Below are 17,595 nucleotides of genomic sequence, written 5' to 3' on the forward strand. Positions count from 1 at the left end.
CCTTCTAGCTTCCAAGCCTTTACTCAGGCTGTGTTGAAGCTGTCCTCATGCCGACTTCTCTAACCTCTCCAACCTGGCTGTCAGGTTTCTTGAACCACCCCGGACCCCTGTGATGATAGCCTGTGGAGTCTCAGGTACTTTTCATTTGGGGCTTGAGCACAGAGCCAGGGTGTAATAGGGCCATGAAGGGCAAGTCCTAGTTCCTCTTCACAAACTTCCCCAAAGATCTTCTTACATCTGCCCCCCACCTCAGTTTCCATCGTACTGCGCCCAGCCAAGACAGGTACACCAAGTCCGAAAGTGTTAGAAGCGGAAGGGAACATTTATTGAGTGCCTACTATGGGCTAGACCCAGCACTAAGGCCTTGTGCTTTTGTTAATCCCCACAACCAACCCTGTGAGGTGGATGGGGCCGACCTCATGGGACAGATTAGGGAATGGAAGTCACCAAGAGGTGAGAACACGAACCAGACAGGAGACCTAGGTCTGTCTGGCTCCCAATCCAAGATCGGAACAAGCAACTTGTTCAGAGTCTTAGGGCCAAGACTGGGACCCCCATCACCTACCTCTGACCCAACTGTCAGTGGAGATATGCCACACTGGTGATCCAATTCCTGCCATCAGGGGAGGGGCGACCCTGCCATTTAGAGTCTTAAAAAGGCCCTCTACGCTATTGTATGTGTACTTTGAGGTAATATCTCAGAAGAAATAGGAGGTTTCCTCAAGTTCCTTCACCTTTTTTTGAACCTCAGTTTCTCAAACTGTAAAATGGGAAGAACAAGAGGTCTCTGGGCTCTGGGAAGTCTTTTCTCAGTCTGTCAGCAGGTGGAGCCCACTCCTCATCTGTCCTTTGGCCTCCAGAAAGCTGCAGGAGTGGCGGGAGAGAGGGGCTGTCCCTGGCACCTGGGGCTAGTGACACAGTAGAATGTTGCCCACCCAGGTCTGGCAGAGGGGCTGGCTGAGCCTCCGGCAACTGCCTGCGATTTTGGGGTCCCGCCCCCTGCAGGACATTCTCGGTATTGCAGGGACTGGAGCGCCAAGGGCGAGGTTGGACACCCCGGGAGCGGGGCCCTGGGGCTGGGGTCCCACAGGCAGGAGCGAGTGAGACACAGGTGGGATTGAGGATGCTTCCCCGCCTTCTGCGTGGGTGGCGGCTACAGGTAGTTGTCCTCAACCGTGTCGCCCCCACTCGGGGAGTCCCTGGCCTCCTCGTCGGTGCTCTCATCGTCCGGTGCCAGCGCCTCGATGTCATGCGTGATGTCGGCCAGCAGCCGGTGGAAGGCCTGCGCCTCGGGCCGCTGGGCCGCCCCGTCGTAGCTGCGCACGGCCGACGCCGACGTGGAGCTCATGCTGCGCTTGATGCGGCCGAAGCTGTCGGTGAGGATGCCCCCCTCGCGGATGCCCACGCCCTCCAGGAAGCCCTCGAAGTAGCCAATGTCCTGGTCCGGGATGAAGGGCCGCATCCCTGCGGGGCCAGGGGCAGAGGGACACCTCAGGGTTCAGCCCTTCCCCTCCCATCGTGGAATCACCTTCTCCGGAGAACCGAGTTCAAATCCCCAGCCCGCCCGCTCTCTGGCTGTGTGGTCCTGCACAAGTTCCTTGACTCTGAGCCAGAGAACAATGACCTAATGCTCAGCACATAGTAAATGCTCACTACACATTAGCTTATCGTTGTTGTCATTATTGCAACTGCTACTTTCCCATTTATTAGTTGTGTGACCCTCATTAAACAGCTGCTCTGGGCCTTACTTTCCTCCCTGTGGAACTGAGATGATTGCACCTCTTCTCCCGGGGGGGGGGGGGCGGGGGGGATGTGAGGAGGCGCCAGCACACTGCGTGCTTCATACAAGTCAGCTTGTTTTGCTTCCATCTCCACTCGCAAGCTATGTGACTTCAGCACTTTACTTTGCTCCTCTGGGCCTCATTTTGCTCATCTGCCAAATGGGGGCAAATGAGAGTTTCTACCTTCCCAAACTGAAGCATTCAGTGAGATGATGCTTGACAAAGATATTACCTGTTAGCTTATTAATATTATCCCTGTTATTATGATCAGCCCTCCTTACCAGCTGTGTGATCTTGGACAAGTGCCTCAGCCTCTCTGAGCGTCAGCTGCCACATGGGGTAAATGGGGAGAATATTCCCCCCACCACCCCAGCTTTGCTATGAAGGTGAATGGATATACCAGTGCTCTCTCCTGATGGGCTGTGACTGCAAGCAAGTCCCTCCCTGCCCTGCGCCTGTCTCCTTAAATGTGCCATGGATTTCATGATCTTGGCTTTATCGGAGGCTGAGGACTAGGAGAAAACGCTTCTAGCCTGATGCCTAATCGGGAGTGTCGTGGACCAGTTGGGAGTAGGGTCCTTGCCTGATCTCGGGGGGTGTGGCAGGGGGCTCACCAAGGAGGAGGAACTTGCGCCGGTCCCCATAGAGCTTCAGCAAGCCTGAGCAGTAGTCCTGGATGGGCAGCCCCAGCCGGTACTCCCGCAGCAGCATTGCAAACTTCTGGATCTCGGGGGGCCCTAATTTACTCCGCAGCTGTGGGGACAACATCCAAGGTCAGTCCCAGGGAGCAATCCCCACCCAGCCTTTGCCTAAAAGACCCAAACCCTCTGTAAGGGTGTATTTGGCCAACATCTCCCCCAAAACCTTTCCCATGGCCTACTCGGGGGGGGGGGGGGGGCATGCAGACACTGGGCTGAATCTAAGCACGAGATGTGCCTGAGTTCAAATCCTGGCCCCTTGGTTGATCAGCTCTGTGATCTTGGGTAGGGGGCAACCTCCTTGACCCTTGCTTTTCTTATATATAGTAAAGATAATGATGGCACCTCCCTCTTTGGCTGTTGAAAGGATTAAAATAAATGCATAAAATGTGCTTAGAACAGTGCCTGCTCTACAGACGACACACAATGAATGCTAGCTGACATTAGTGAAGGCTTTCATAAGCTGCCCAGTTTACTTTCCTAACCTCATATCCCCTGCCACCACCCCGCCCCCGATCTTCCAAGGTCTACTTCAGTTATGTCCAGGATTATTCAGGATTCCTGAAATACTCTCTGTGTTTTGTCCAGCCTCCAGACCTTTGCTTGTGCTGTTCACATTGCCAGCCCCTGCTCACCGTGACCATGTAATCCTGCAACTGCTCAAGGCCCAGGCCGCTGTGGTCGCTGCCGCTGCAGTGGGAGCCGTGGAAAGAGGGTGTGGACGTGCCACTGTAACACGCTTCAAATGTATCCTGGGAGCCATTGCTGCAGAGACAGGCAGAATGGGGCTCTCACTCACCTTCCTCTAGCTCCTCTCCCTACAGCAGGTGGGGGAGGGAGGGCACAGCTACTGATGCTCTGGGCTTCATCCTAGATCCCATTTTGGCCTCCAAAGCCCCACTTATCTGGCCCTTGGCTGCCTCTGAAGCCTCATCTCACCCTTGCTCTGTGTGCTCAGGCCTCTCTGCCATCTTCTCTAATACTTCAAGTACCTCTTTACCTCTGGGCCTTTGCACATGCCGTTCCCTCTGCCTGGAATGCCTCTCTACCCTATCTTTTGTCCAACTAACGCTTACTCATCATTGGAGCTTAAATGTCACCTTCTCGGGAAAGTTTTCTCTGACCTTCCCCTCCCCATGACTGGGTTGATCCTCTGTCAAAGGTGGTCACAAACTCATAAGTCTACCCATGACACGCAAGGCCTTCCCAGATCCTCCCCACCGACATCCACGGTGGCCTCCTGGCTGCTCCTCAAATGCACCAAGCTTTGTCCTCCTGCTTCAGAGCCCTTGCACTTTCTGCCCCGCTGCCCGGAATGCTCTTCCCCTCTCCTCCTCTGGGCCTCGGTTCAAGTTTCATGAGCTCTGAGAGGCCCTCCTGACCCCCAAAGAGGTAGGCTCCCCATGGGTCTCTCTCAGTGCTCTGAAGTGCTCGTTCTCTTTAGTTATCGTTAATGCTTATTTCTGTTAAATAATGACTTTATCGTCTCCTGTGCTAGACACTGCAAGTGTGCTTGCATGATAAACCATGCAGGAGCAGGAACCTTGGTTTCTTATTTGTTGAGTACCTACTGCATGCCAGTCACGGGTCTCATCCTTGTATGGTTCCCCACTGTAACCCTAGCACACAGCACAGTGCCTGGTACATGAAAGGTACTCAATAATTCTTGCTTAATAAAAAAATGAACCTGCCCAAGATCTCATGGTTCATGAGTTTGAGCCCTGTGTCGGGCTCTGTGCTGACAGCTCAGAGCCTGTTTCAGATTCTGTGTCTCCCTCCCTCTCTGCCCCTCCCCTGCGCATGCTCTGTCTCTCTCTCAAAAATAAATGAAACATTTTATTAAAAAAAAAAAGTAAAAAAAAAGTTAACCTGCCTTCTGGTTTCTAAATTGTTCCAGAACCATCTTCTATGATTAGCTACAGAAAAGCAGTGTAGCATCGTGGTTAGGGGGTGTGGACCTAGAGCTAGGCTGCTTGGGTTCAAATCTGAAGCCTACAGCTTGACCTTGGGCAAGCCTGCTTAGCTTCTCCATTCCTCAGTTTCTCCATGTGTAAAATGGGATGACAAACATTGACGTCATCAGAATTAGAGGAGTCTATTCGTACAGCGCTCAGAGTCATAGACTAGAAGCAATAAATAAACAGCAGCCACTGTAATGTTGCTATGTAGATTTTCTTGGCTGGCTCAGTTGGCAGAGCACGTGACTCTTGATCTTGGGGTCATGAGTTCAAGCCCCACATTGGGAGTAGAGTTTACTTTAAAAAAAAAAATGAAGTGCTTTATAGAACAGCACTAGGCACACAGCAAGCACAAATGTTAGTCATTATCATGACTCTAGCAGATCCAGATCTGGCAGCAGATATCAGGTTAAGGACTAGCCCAAGGGCACACAGTATAAGGAAGCCACAAATATTGACACAGAAGAGGGAAAAAAAAATAAAAGTAGGGCATATATTAGTGGCAGAGCCTGATACCTGTCAAGCCAGAGGCCTTAGTAAGAGAACTAACTTTGACCAACTTGTTCCAGTTTGCCTGGGACTTTCCTGGTTTTAGTATAGAAAATCCCAAGTCCTGGGAAACCCCTCAGTGCTAGCGTGGTTAGTCATACCAAACAGAACCCTGGACAATATGGCCAACTGAGTTTTGTTTTGTTTGTTTTGTTTTACCTCCTACATTTTCCAGCCTTGAGGCGGCTAGCTGTGACCATGTGACCAAGTCCTGGCCACTAAGACATATGCAGAAGTCATCAGGCCGGGATCCGAGCATCCCTGGCATTGCCATTGTGATAACTGGAGCTCTGACCATCATCTTGGTCCATGAGGTAACTCTGAGTACGGAACCAGGTGCCGAGGACCTGGACCCTCGATGACCATAAGGGCCATAAACTCCTGATCTGTTTTACGTAAGAGGTGAGGGGGGGGGAGGGGGAAGCTCGATCTTATTTAAAACTTAAATCCTTTTTAGGGTTTTCTATTACATGGAATTAAACCAAAATTAGTTTTTGGCATTAGCTGTGATTTGGGACTAGGCAGGCCACTGTGTCTGGATGACTGGCAGAGAACTACAGGCCTACATGGAAACCACTCAGGGTTCCGGTTGTCCTCCAGGCCTCTTAGGGTCTGGGTCTGGATCCTATGAGCTCACTAGAGCCCGGAGAGGTCAGTTCGCCTACCCTCCTCAGGGCTCAGGGCGTCAGGACAAATCGAGGTGGGGTCCTTTTCACCCACCCTCTATTGCCCACAGGGAGCTCAAGAATGCCTAGAAGAGAGACCCTATTTGTGCAAGGTGGGGGTGGGGCGGTACCCACAAGGAGCTGCAGCAGCTGAAGTCGGCGTCATAGGCGTATGTCCCGTCTGTGCGGCAGCTCTCACCTGGGGTCAGCAGACAGAGGGGCTGTTAGAGGCAGCAGAGAAAGGACCAACGTCCCCAGCTCCCTGAGCCCCCAACCCCAGTCCCACCCTATGGTTGGGATGGTGGTTGGAGCACGGATGGCCTTGTAAGCAACTGTAAGGGTGTTAGCTTTTACTCTTGAGTGAAATTGGGCAGCTGCTGGAAGATTTTGACCATGAAACCTGCCCCCATCACCAACTCACAGCCAACCTTGGGCAACTCACCTCCTCTCTCCCTGCCCTCAACTTCCCCAAGGTTGGGACAATACCACCTGCCTGCCTGCCTTGCGGGGGGGGGGGGGGGGGAGTGGTCTTGAGAACAGCAGGTGAGGGAACAGGTGAGGGGATGTTTTGAAAACTGTACATGTCTGAGGCGAGAACAAAAAAGAACTTTGAGGGAAAGGAACCCAAGATCTCCAGAGAATAGCAGCACTGTTCACAGAGAACTTGCTCTATACCTAGTCCTGTTACTTCTCTGACTCCACTAGCCTTACCCTTCTGATCTTGGCTCACCTCAGTGTCACTTCCTCAGGACACCGCCCTGATTTCCCAGGTGAGGCTGGTTCCTCAGTCTATGTCTGCAGAGTACAGCACGTGGTTACATTTTGTGTACCTATTTACTGTCGGCCTACCTAGCAATGCAAGGCTGTGAGGGCAGGGCCACACCTGGTTTTGCTCACCAGTATGTCCTGGTGATAGCAGGTGCTCAATAAATACTTGTTGAATTTGTTGGGGGTGCCTGGCTGGCTCAGTCAGTAGAGCATGTGACTCTTGGCCTCAGGGTTACAAGTTCGAGCCCCCAAGTATAGAGATTACTTAAAAAAAATTTTTTTTAACGTTTATTTATTTTTGAGACAGAGAGAGACAGAGCATGAACGGGGGAGGGTCAGAGAGAGGGAGACACAGAATCTGAAACAGGCTCCAGGCTCTGAGCTGTCAGCACAGAGCCTGACGCGGGGCTCGAACTCACGGACCGCGAGATCATGACCTGAGCCGAAGTTGGCCGCTTAACCGACTGAGCCACCCAGGCGCCCCTAGAGATTACTTTTAAAAAATTAAATCTTTAAAGAAAAAAAAAATGAATTTGTTGGAATGTTTGTTGACTCATTTATTTATCCATCATTTGCTCATTTGTTTATCTCATCCTGTGAGAGTTGATGAACTATCCCAACTTCCTAATAACCTCAGTTCCTACAGATGGGGGTGCCTGCAGAAGTAATGAGCTGTCGCTCTGTTCCTGGAGCTTTGCAGACAGGGACCACGTTGAGGGGGCTGCGGCTGAGGAAATTCACTTAGCAGCCTTGAAGGCAGCATGGGAGCAAGGCTGTTGCAGATAGGAGCTTTAGAAATCAGACACACCAGGGTGCCTGGGTGGCTCAGTTGGTTAAGTGTCCGACTTCACCTCAGGTCATGATCTCGCAGTTTGTGGGTTCAAGCCCCGTGTCAGCCCCTGTGCTGACAGCTCAGACCCTGCAGCCTGTGTCTCGCTCTCTCTGTGCTCCTCCCTTGCTTGCACACGTTCTCTTTCTCTCTCAAAAAATAAGCAAACATTAAAATTTTTTTAAAAAATAAAAAGAAATCAGACACCTGGGTTTGAATCCTGACTCTGCCACTTACCAGCTGTGTGACCTTGAGCAATGCATTGACTACTCTGAGCCTTAATGTCCTCATCTGTAAAATTAGAATCATAAGGTCTCAAAGAAGTCTTTTATCTAGGAGCACCTATGATGTCCCTGGACCTCTGCTTGGCCCATGGGATACAGTGGCAAATAGGACCGACAAGGCTGCTATGAGTCACAGTGGTACTGTGGTTGGCACATAGTTGGTGCTCAATAAATGCCTCTCCTAGTCTCATTCTCATTCTAGCCTTTGATTGCGTTCAAGGGTGGGCCTGGAAATCTTGGTTTTGACCTAGAATCCTAGCAGGGCTAGACAGCTCAGTAAACAGACAATGCGTGTGCTTGCATTTCTGCAAAGAAGGGACATCAGAAACAGAAGGGAGAGAGAAAAGTTCAGCTCTGAGGGGCTCATTCCAAATCTGGCAACCAGAACGTTGTGCAGAAGCTAAGGTTGAGGTCACCGTGAAAACTGACATTTCATTTTAACTACATAAGGGGGGAGTACACTATAATTGCGGTAGAGATCAGGGCCCCTACAGGCTTTCATTGGCCCTGAGTCCCGGAGTCCTCGCCGGCCTTTTGGGGTGTTTCACAGGAGGGGTGGCCAGGAGTTCCAGTACTCACTGCGACTGCACAGCCACGGCCGCTCAGGCGTTGACGTGTAGTGGTAGCCGGCCCGGTCCACGCACTCGATACTCTGGTCTCCGTAGATGATCTGGAAGACCTGACAGATGAGGGCACAGGATTCCTCGGCAGCATCCTGGCCCAGGGAGGAGGACAGAGCACTCAGGGCCTCTCCAGTGCCCAGGACACCTCTGTTTCCTCAAACAGTGTGAAGAGGTTCACAGGGCCACACGTGCATCTATGGGCACCTTTAAATCGACTTGCAGAGCATTTCCTATCAAAGTTACATGGCCACCCTCTGGGTCTTAGACTCCTATATAGAGTCCAGCAGCAACCCTAAGTCTTCTGCTCTGAAAAACGCACCCCAAACTTCTGGGGGATTCATAGGACCTCCTGAAGCCTATCTAAAATAAGCCCTAGTTTAAATTTGTCAGTAGGAAGTTGGGGCTCAGAGAGGTAAAGTGATTAGCCAGCACTAGAACCCAGGTCTCCTGTTACATACTAGGAAGAGGAAGAATCACATGTGTGAAAATTTTAGACTCAACATAGTTACTGCTACTGGATGCCATATTTAGATATGAGCTTCCCGGCATCCAGGGCAAAAATGGAAGTAGGATGAATACACAAACCTCAGTCTCCTGATAGAAGGCAGGAATTTCAATTCTTGGGTGAAACTTTTTTGAGACTGCAAATTTGAAGGGAATTTGCCTAATTTAATTCTTTATGTCTAAGCAAGAGACACAGAAAGACAATAACTGATGAGACCATCTTCATGATACTATTTCATATTTTTGCCTCTAAAAAAGCCCAGGGTATACATTAAAATGTAAGCCACGATAGGCAGGATTGATCCTTATAATAGAAATAGGCAGGGAAGAGAGTATTCTTATTTTATAGTTAAAGGCACCGAGGCTTAGAATGGTTAGGTAACTTGCCCAGGCTAATATAGCAAGTTCACAGCGTTGGTTACTACTGGCACTCAGATTTTTTGACTCTAACTCCTGTACCCTCCTTGGGACCACAAGGCCTTGGATAGGAGGCCAGGGAATCAGATACTCCTGGAATGCAACTCTTGGTTTATTTACTCATTTTGCAAATTCTCATTTAGTCCTGTTTCAGGCACTGGGCCAGGCTCTGGAGTCTCAGATGAGGTCTGTATCCTAAAGCCCTCACCATCCAGTGCGATAAACAGGGTACACTGTTCCCTCTGCTTGGAATTCATTTTCCTGGCTTTTCGCCTTGCTTTTTGCTCCCCTTCACCTTTCAGGTTAAAAGGAGCAAACTCTCTCTATGGAAACTGGATCTCCTCCTTCATTACCACTGCAATCTGCTTGTTTTCTTTTCGGTCTGCATCATAAGGTATAATACTATAATATACATTATTTCACCCATTCGTTCAATACTTATTGGGTGCCAGGTGATAGCAATATCACGGTGAACCATCCAGAATGCACAGGTCTCTTGTACTCTCTAAGGAGACCAGTCCAGCTGGAGTAGAGTGTATAAAGAGGGACACAGAAAGCGATGAGGCCAGAGAAGAAATGGACTTCAGCCACCACTATAACGTGGGTGGTCTTACAAGCAGTTGTAAGGACAATAACTTTTCCTTGGAGGGAAGTGGGGAGCCTCAGGAAGATTTTGAGCAGTGGTAAGATGTGACTTATGTGTTAACAGGACTGCTCTGACTGTGGGGGGTACAGATTGTAAGCGAGAGGCAAATCTGTGATCTGGATGACAGAAGATGGGCCATGCACCTGGGCAGGGGCAGCGGAGGGTGGGGAAACGTATATAGGTTTGGGATAGATTTTAAAAATAGGGCCAATAGAGTTGACAGAATGGATATGGGCTGTGTGAGAACGAGAGCAGCCACGGATCACTGCAAGGTTTTGGTCTGAACAATGGAAGGACAGAGCTGCCATTAATCAAAACAAGGAGACCAAGAGAGGAGCAGGTTTGGGGGAGAAGATTGGGTGCTTAGCTTTGGATGTGTTAAGTTCGTGATGGCCATCAGCCCACCGAATGGAGAGGCTGATTGGAGAAACATGCCTGGAGATTTGGTGAAAGATAAAATTTGGGGAGTTCTCGGTGTTTTAAATCCACGAGACTGTTTTGTTCACTAAGATATATATAAGGGAGCTGGGGCTGGGGCAGGGGGGAGGGCTGGGGCCATGGTCAGAGGAAAAGTTTAGACAGCCTAGGGCTTGAAGGTGTCTGCTAGATTGTGAGCTCCTTAAGGGAAACCACCAAATATGTCTTGTTCATCTTTGTATCCATAGCACCTAGCCCAATGCCTACGACAAAGTTGCTGCTCAGTAAAGATGGTCAAAATGAATAAAAGCAAGGATGAATATGAAGCAAGGGGGAAGGGGAGGGAAGGCAAGAATGGAAGGCTTCTGCCTTGGGTGACTGCCATAGTTAACAAGAGTATAGGCTCTGAACTTCCTGGATCCCAGTGTTGAAACCACCACCTGCTTCCTGTGTGATGTTGCACAAATTACTTAGCCTCTGGGTCTCAGTTTCCTTCTCTACAGAATGGGGATGGTTGTAATATTTGCCTCTAGGGGTTAGTCAAAGAATGAAATGTGTGCATGCTGGTTCCTTGTCTGGCATGGGTTGGCATTCCATTCATGCTGGTGATTAGTGTCCTCATGATTGTTACTGTGGTAGTGCTGACATTGACGACGTGGGAGAAGGAGCAAGGCTGGAGGAGGGGGTCTGTTTTGGCTATTCTGGGTTTTCATCTCACTGGGACAGCAAGGGGCAACAGTCCTGGAGGTGTCCAGGCTGGAGATTAGAAGCCCTTTGGCGTCGTGGGCACACAGGTAGTACCTGAAGTCCTAGGCAGGGCCGCAGGAAGGGAAAGGACAGAGGCCAGGGTAGACCCCAGGAACAGGGCGGGGTGGGACGGAGACCTGCGCCCTCCATCGCCGGACGTGCCCGGGGAGCACGCCGCTGGGGCTCCGGGTGCCCTCGGGCTCACCCTGTTGGCCACAGCCAGGATGACAAGGTTGCAGTAGGCGTCGGGGCTGGGGTCCTGCGGGTCGAGTGGGTTGGAGCCCGGGTGGCGCCGCTCCCAGCTGCCGCCGCCGCCGCCGCCCGCCTGCCTCCGCTCCCAGCTGCCGCCCGGCTTGCCCGCGCCGCCGCCGCCGCCGTGCCGCCGCTCCCAGCTGCCGCTGAACGTCTGCCGCCGCTCCCAGCTGCCCGACGCCCGCGCCCCGGCGCGCTGGCGCTCCAGGCTGCCGCCGCCGCCGCCGCCGCCGCCGCCCCCGGCCCGGGCCTCTGCGCCCGCGCCCCCGCCCCACGCCATCCGCCAGTCCAGGCTGCAGATGGTGTGGCGCCGCTCCGTGGTGCCCACCCGCCGCTTCTCTGGCGCCGCGCCCGGCGGGCCTGGGTCGCGCCCCGCGCCGCCGGGGCTGGCGTCGACGCCGGCTGGCACCGGGTCCACGCCCAGACCTAGGAGTGGCGGGATGGCGGTCAGGAGACCCGGGCTAAGAGCCCCCCAGGAGGCCAGCTGGGGACGAGCGGCGCGTGGCCCCACCTCTGCCTTCTAAGTCTGGAGGCCAAACCCGCCCCGCTCCGTGCCCTTACTTTCGGGCCCACCCCCCCGGCCTCGGCTCCACCCTGGTCTTGTCCCGCAGGCCTTTTCCACCCGCCACACCTCGCTTGGCGTCTGGTCTGAGGGCGGTGGCCAGGCAGTCTCCTCCCTCGGTTGGCCCTACCTCGGCCCCAGTCTCTAGTTTCAGAGACCTCTTCTTTGATTCCGGTTTCCCCTCAACCCCGCCTCTGGCCCCAGGCCACGCCCCTAGCCTGGCGCGGTTTGACCTGTCCCGCCGAAGCCCCAGCCGCGAGCTCCGCCTCTCTGGCGTATGGCCACGCCCCTGGATCAGACCCGGCTGCTAGCCCGAGCTCTCTCCGAGCGCAGCGATCTCGCTCTGTTTCACCAAGCGCTTTAACTTCAGGTCTCAGAATTTGGGCTCCTCCAACCTTCCCAGGCCCCGGCACCTGGCCTCAGGCTGGTGGCGATCCACCCTTCAACCTCAACCTTGGGCCGCGACTTCTTGCTTATAGCCATGGCCTGCCCTTCGTCTCAGAGTAGCGTGCTCAGGCCTTTTCCATCACACACCATCCATCCTTAACACCCCCACCTGCCCGCCCCCGCCTTTCCCAAGACTAGACGCTGGGTCTTTTCTCACCCTGTTCACCTCCCAGCCCTGCCCCTGGCCAGGCCCCGCCAGCTGTACCGGTCTTAAGCACCAGCAGGTGCAGCGCGTCGTCCTGCAGGTAGGAAGCGGCGGCGATCTCGTGCGTGGGGATACGCAGGATTAGCTCTTCGTTGTCGCGCCAGGTGAGCAGCAGGCAGCGGGCCGACAGGCTCAGGATGCTGTCCTGCTCCGCCGTGGTCTTCAGCGGCAGCTCCTTCAACTGCTGCGGGGTGGGTCGGATCTCCTGGGTCCCGGAGGAACTCGGGTGGGAGAGGGCGAAGGGGACAAGACCCTGTCCTCCCCCCCCTCTCCAGGGCCTCACCCTGGCGGTGTCCAGCAGCTGCAGGAGCTCGTCCCGGCTGGAGGGGTTCAGTGAGGAGGTGACCCAGGTGAGGTGGCCCAGGAACTGGATACAAAATGAGGGAGTGGGTGGGAGAAGGGCAGAGAGAAGTCACTTTGAAGCCTTGGAGGACCCAGACCTCCTCACTGAGGCAATGTAGATAGACTGAGGTATACATATCTGAATTAATTAATAACCTGATAATAACTCTTAAGGTGGTCACAGAAGCCAGACCCAAAAAATGATGTCCCCAATCAATCAATAATTCTCCATCCATTCTTAGTTATAACTTAATGTTATCACAAACTTTAAGTTACTCAATGTAAGAATTAACTTTTTCCATTAAAATAATGGAGTAATAGTTTTGTTCTTCTAGGTGAATTCCACCAATCAAACTTTTTTCTTCTTCTTTTATTCTCTATGAAATTTCAGCGCCCAGTTCTTATGTGCACCTGTTAGCTTTACCCTCCATATATCGTTGCCAGGTAAAATACAAGATGCCAGTTAAATTTGAATTTCACACAAACAGTGAATACTTCAAAAAAATTTTAAAGTATTTTTAGTCCCATGCAATATTTGGGACATATTAATACGACACAAGTAGTTATTGCTTATCTGAAACTCACATTTAAATGGGCAGCCTGTCAAACCTGACACTCCTACCCCCATAGCAATCTTCCCTGGGCAATGAGGATTCTCCACTGCTCCTTCATGGTGCTCTTGAAATAGAAGAAAGACCTTGAGTGATCTAAGTCCTCTGTGGCTTGCTGAGCTGGGTTCCTTTACCCTGGAGACTGAGTACCGACAACGTTATTGCAGTAAAATCTCACAGGAAGGTATGGCTTTTGCCATCTGCTCTCCCTTGTGGGTAGGTTTTGAGGCTCGTGCTGGGATGACAACACTGAAGCTGAGCAGATGGACATCATTTGCTGAAGGGCTGCAGCATAAGGCAGGAGCTCGGCTAACTTGAACCCAGGTCTCTTTCCTTTGAGCCTCCCCTGTGTGAGACTGGGCTGGTCAGGGCTTGGTGTGGGGGAGAGGTGCAGTCTCTCCTGACGGGATCCAGAACATGCTACCCCAAAATATGGCACCTCGGCTTACAGAATATCCTAAGCTTGAAGAAGTTGAAGAAAATGGTAGAAGCAGGAAGGTCCCTCTGACCTGCCCCCACCCCTACCTTTCTTCCCTGAAAGCAGAAGATGAATCTCCCACATGAAAGGTACCCTCCCTGTACCGGAAGGGAGCCAGACATCCTTCTCATGAAGGAATTTAGGGCTGAGAAGGCTGTATAAACAAACCTTGTTCTTTCTTCACCGCTTACTACCCCTAGCCCCCACCCCTCTGCCTTGTCAGTTCTTCACAAATTAACTGATTGTAAAAAAGATACAAAAGCTTCGTGCTCTGGTCACTTCTTTGGGCCTTCACTCTCTCGCGAAGGCTCTCATGGACATGTAAACATTTAATAAAATGTGTACGCTTTTCTCCTGTTAATCTGTCTGTCAGCTCAATTTTCAGACCCTGCCAGGGACCCTTAAGAGAGTTGAGGAAAACCTTACCCCTCCTTTACCCCTTGCCCCAAGATTCTGCCCACCCTTCTCCTCATCCCACACGTACCTTGACCTCTTTCTCCAGATAGTCACACAGCAGAATCTGGGGGTCGATGAGGTAGTCAGGGGGATAAAGGGGCATCGAGTGCAGGGGCCGGCGACTCACGCTGGTCCGAAAGGCTGCCCGGCGCGCGGCCTTGGGGAACACCAGCCTCCGGATGGGGGAGACAAAGCCCTGGGCAGTGGGGGGGGGTGTGTGCAGGAGAAATAACAGTAATAACAGCAACTGACTTTATCAAGCACGTCCACATTCAACATTTTAACTATTTCCCTATTACCTGATTTAATTCTCATAGACTCTGCAGAAGGGGTACCTCTGTGATCCCCATTTTATGGATGGAGAAACTAAGCCTCAGAGGGAGAACTAGCCAAGAAGATCACCAGCTCTTAGCAGTAGAACCAATAGTCTGGCTCTAAAATCTCCATTCTAAACACCCAGATGAGGGCGGAGACCCTGCTAAGGCCCAGGCCCAGGCCCAGGCGTAAGGAGTGGGTCCAGGCTGGGACAAGTAAGAAAAATATTGAGATTCAGTGTGGCTGAGGGGTGCCTGGGTGGCTTAGTCGGTTAAGCGTCTCACTCTTGATTTCAGCTCAGATCATGATCTCACAGTTCCTGGGACTGAGCCCCACTGACAGCACAGAGTCTGCCTGGGATTCTCTGTTTCTGGCCCTCCCCCACTCATTCTCTCTCTTTCTCCCTCTCTCTCAATAAATAAACTTTAAAAAAAAGATTCAATGTGGCCAAGTGGTGAATGCAGAGATATTTGTTAAGCTATTCTCTGTGCTTTCCTAAAAATTAGAAATAGTTAATAAGTAAGGGCACCTGAGTGGCTCAGTTGGTTAAGCGTCATGACTTGGGTCATGATCTTGTGGTTCGTGAGTTCGAGCCCTGCATTGGGCTCCCTGCTGTCAGTGCGAATCTCGCTTTGGATCTTCTGTCTCCCTTTCTCTCTCTGCTCCTTCCCCACTCATTCTCTCTCTCTCTCTCTCTCTCTCTCTCTCTCTCTCTCTCTCTCTCTCAAAATAAGTAAAAATAAACTTAAAAAAATAGTTAATAAGTATGTTTAAGTAGAATCCAGCAGGCACTTGCATAAAAATGGCCTACAGCAAGGTTAAAGAAGCCAATTCCAGGACTCCAGCCCAGCCCAACAGAATCTAAATCTCACAGGAAAGCACTACTCTAGAGCAGTTCTTAGTGTATGGTTCCTGCATCAGCAGCGGCACCAAGGAACTTAAGAGATACGCATATTCTCGCTTTCCATCCCAGACCTATTGGATCAGAGCTTAGGGGTAAGACCCAATAATTTATGTGGGTTTTTTAAAAAAATTTTTAATGTTTATTTATTTTTGAGACAGAGAAAGAGGGACAGTGTGAGCAGGGGAGGGGCAGAGAGAGAGGGAGACACAGAATCTGAAGCAGGCTCCAGGCTCTGAGCTGTCAGCCCAGAGCCCGACGTGGGGCTTGAACACAAATCATGAGATCATGACCTGAGCTGAAGTTGGCTGCTCAGCCAACTGAGCCACCCAGGCGTGCCCCCCCCCCAATAATTTATGTTTTAATCAACACTCCAGGTGATTCTGATGCGTGCCCAGCCCAGATTTTAAAACCAGTATCATGGAGCCTGCATGAGATATATGGAGGTTCTGCTAAATGAGAGCACACGGTCTGGGAAAGGGCATTCCAGGCAGAGGGCACGACATGTGCGAACGTGTGGGGGCTGGCAGGGCTGGCTGAGCATGATGAGCCTGGAGAAGATGCGTGTGGTCTGTTGAACAAGTCACAGAGGGCTTGAATGTCAGCTGTGGAGCCGGGACTTTATTCTGTGTGTGTGAATATGCGTGTAAGAGTGGAGTGTAAAGGTAAAAGTTTGGTCTGTGGCCCTCAGTGGTCCAGCCCTGCCCACCTCTCCAGCCTTATCTTACTGTCCCCTCACTCCTGCTCTCCAGCTACAGGGCCATCTTGCTTGCTACATTCCTTCCCACTGAGAGCTTTTGTACATGCTGTTCCTCCCCCTGAAACACTTCCCTACCCTCTCTCCTTCTGCCCATTAGATCTCAGCTCAAGCTGACCAGGCTAGGGCTGGGTCCCCTAATATTCTGTACCCCAGCACCATGTATGGCGTCTCTCATGCAACTTTGTATTAACTGCTTTTCTTCAAAGGTGCCTCCCCCAAAGACGCTGTGAGCTCCAGGGAGGGAGCAGAGACCTTGTCTGACTTTGCTCACTGCTCCATCATCACCAGCACCAGGCACAGTGTGGGGCACAAAATAAGTTCTCAGTGCACATCTGCAGAAGGAATGAGCCGAGAGAGAACAAGCACCTAGGTCTTGGCTCCCTTCTGAGCCCTCACGATTCACATAGCCTGACCTAGGATTCTTGGGGGAAGAGGGATGGGTGGGGGTGGGCGCTGGAATCTGAGGGACTCCCTGAATGGCAAAGACAACCAGGTGAGGTGTCCAGGGAACCAGACTAGAAAGCTTCTGACAATAAGGAGGAGTGAGGATCTGGGGGGGCAGGGCGCAGACGAGGCTGGAACCCAGCAGGGGAGCAGGTAGGTGTCTCAACCTGGATAGACAGCCTCATAGCACAGAGCTGCCCTGGCTGAGGTCCTTCTGTCTGGGAGGTAGGGAGAAGAGGAATGGGTCTGTTGGGTGTCTGTCTGTCCCTCAGTCTGAGGAAACCCCAGGAAAACTGTGGCAGCAGTTTGAGAGTCTCTCCCAAAGTCATCTGTCTGGCTGGGTTTCCCTGGAAGGTGCCTGAGTGTCCCTTCCAGGGATGGCAGAGGCCATTGAGAGCCGGGAGACAGGTTAGGGAGTTTGAGCCCAAATGTCTGGTTGCCCAAGGGTGGGAAGGACGGTCTTTCCAAATGAGAAGGAAGACTCTACTTATGCCACTCGCTGCCCATCACCCCCACCCGGGCTCCCCACTTTACTCCCTCCAGGGACATTTCTCTACCTGGCATCCCTCCCAACCTCCCACCTACCTTTTTTCCTTTCTTGACTTCATATTCCATGGTGAAGCGTCCCCTCCACTCCTGCCACCCTCCAGGCCAACCCCCTCCACCCTCTCCCCCCACACAGTTCCTTTGTTCTTTTTCCTGCCTGGTCGGAAACTCCACCAGCCCTGGAGTTCCTGCCCCTCCCGTCTGATAGCGAGTGGGGGGTGGGGGGATGGAGGCTGGTGCAGGATGCAGCATTGGGCCCCTCCAGCTGAAGGGTGGAAGGAAACCCAGCCAGAGCAACTGTCCTGGGGAGAACGCCTCCAGCCTGAAGCCAGAAGGCTTGCTGTTGAGGGGCGCTTGGGAACTGAGTCAGGCTAGGGATGGGTCCCCTGA

At 52.1% G+C, this 17,595-nt stretch overlaps 1 protein-coding gene across 1 annotated transcript; it reads right to left on the bottom strand.

Annotated features, from left to right (window-relative positions):
* Positions 1-301: 301 nt before the first annotated feature.
* CCM2L (CCM2 like scaffold protein) lies at positions 302-17,312 on the bottom strand. The gene is made up of 10 exons (XM_043602617.1): positions 17,245-17,312; positions 14,268-14,435; positions 12,636-12,719; positions 12,353-12,536; positions 11,092-11,564; positions 8,112-8,247; positions 5,787-5,850; positions 3,115-3,244; positions 2,396-2,534; positions 302-1,464 (listed from the first exon to the last, which is right to left on the bottom strand). The coding sequence occupies exons 1-10, from the start codon at positions 17,272-17,274 to the stop codon at positions 1,154-1,156; spliced, it is 1,719 nt and encodes a 572-aa protein (XP_043458552.1). The 5' UTR covers positions 17,275-17,312; the 3' UTR covers positions 302-1,153.
* Positions 17,313-17,595: the final 283 nt, after the last annotated feature.

The sequence above is a fragment of the Prionailurus bengalensis genome, chromosome A3 (assembly GCF_016509475.1).
Source record: "Prionailurus bengalensis isolate Pbe53 chromosome A3, Fcat_Pben_1.1_paternal_pri, whole genome shotgun sequence".
NCBI classification, from domain to species: domain Eukaryota; kingdom Metazoa; phylum Chordata; class Mammalia; order Carnivora; family Felidae; genus Prionailurus; species Prionailurus bengalensis.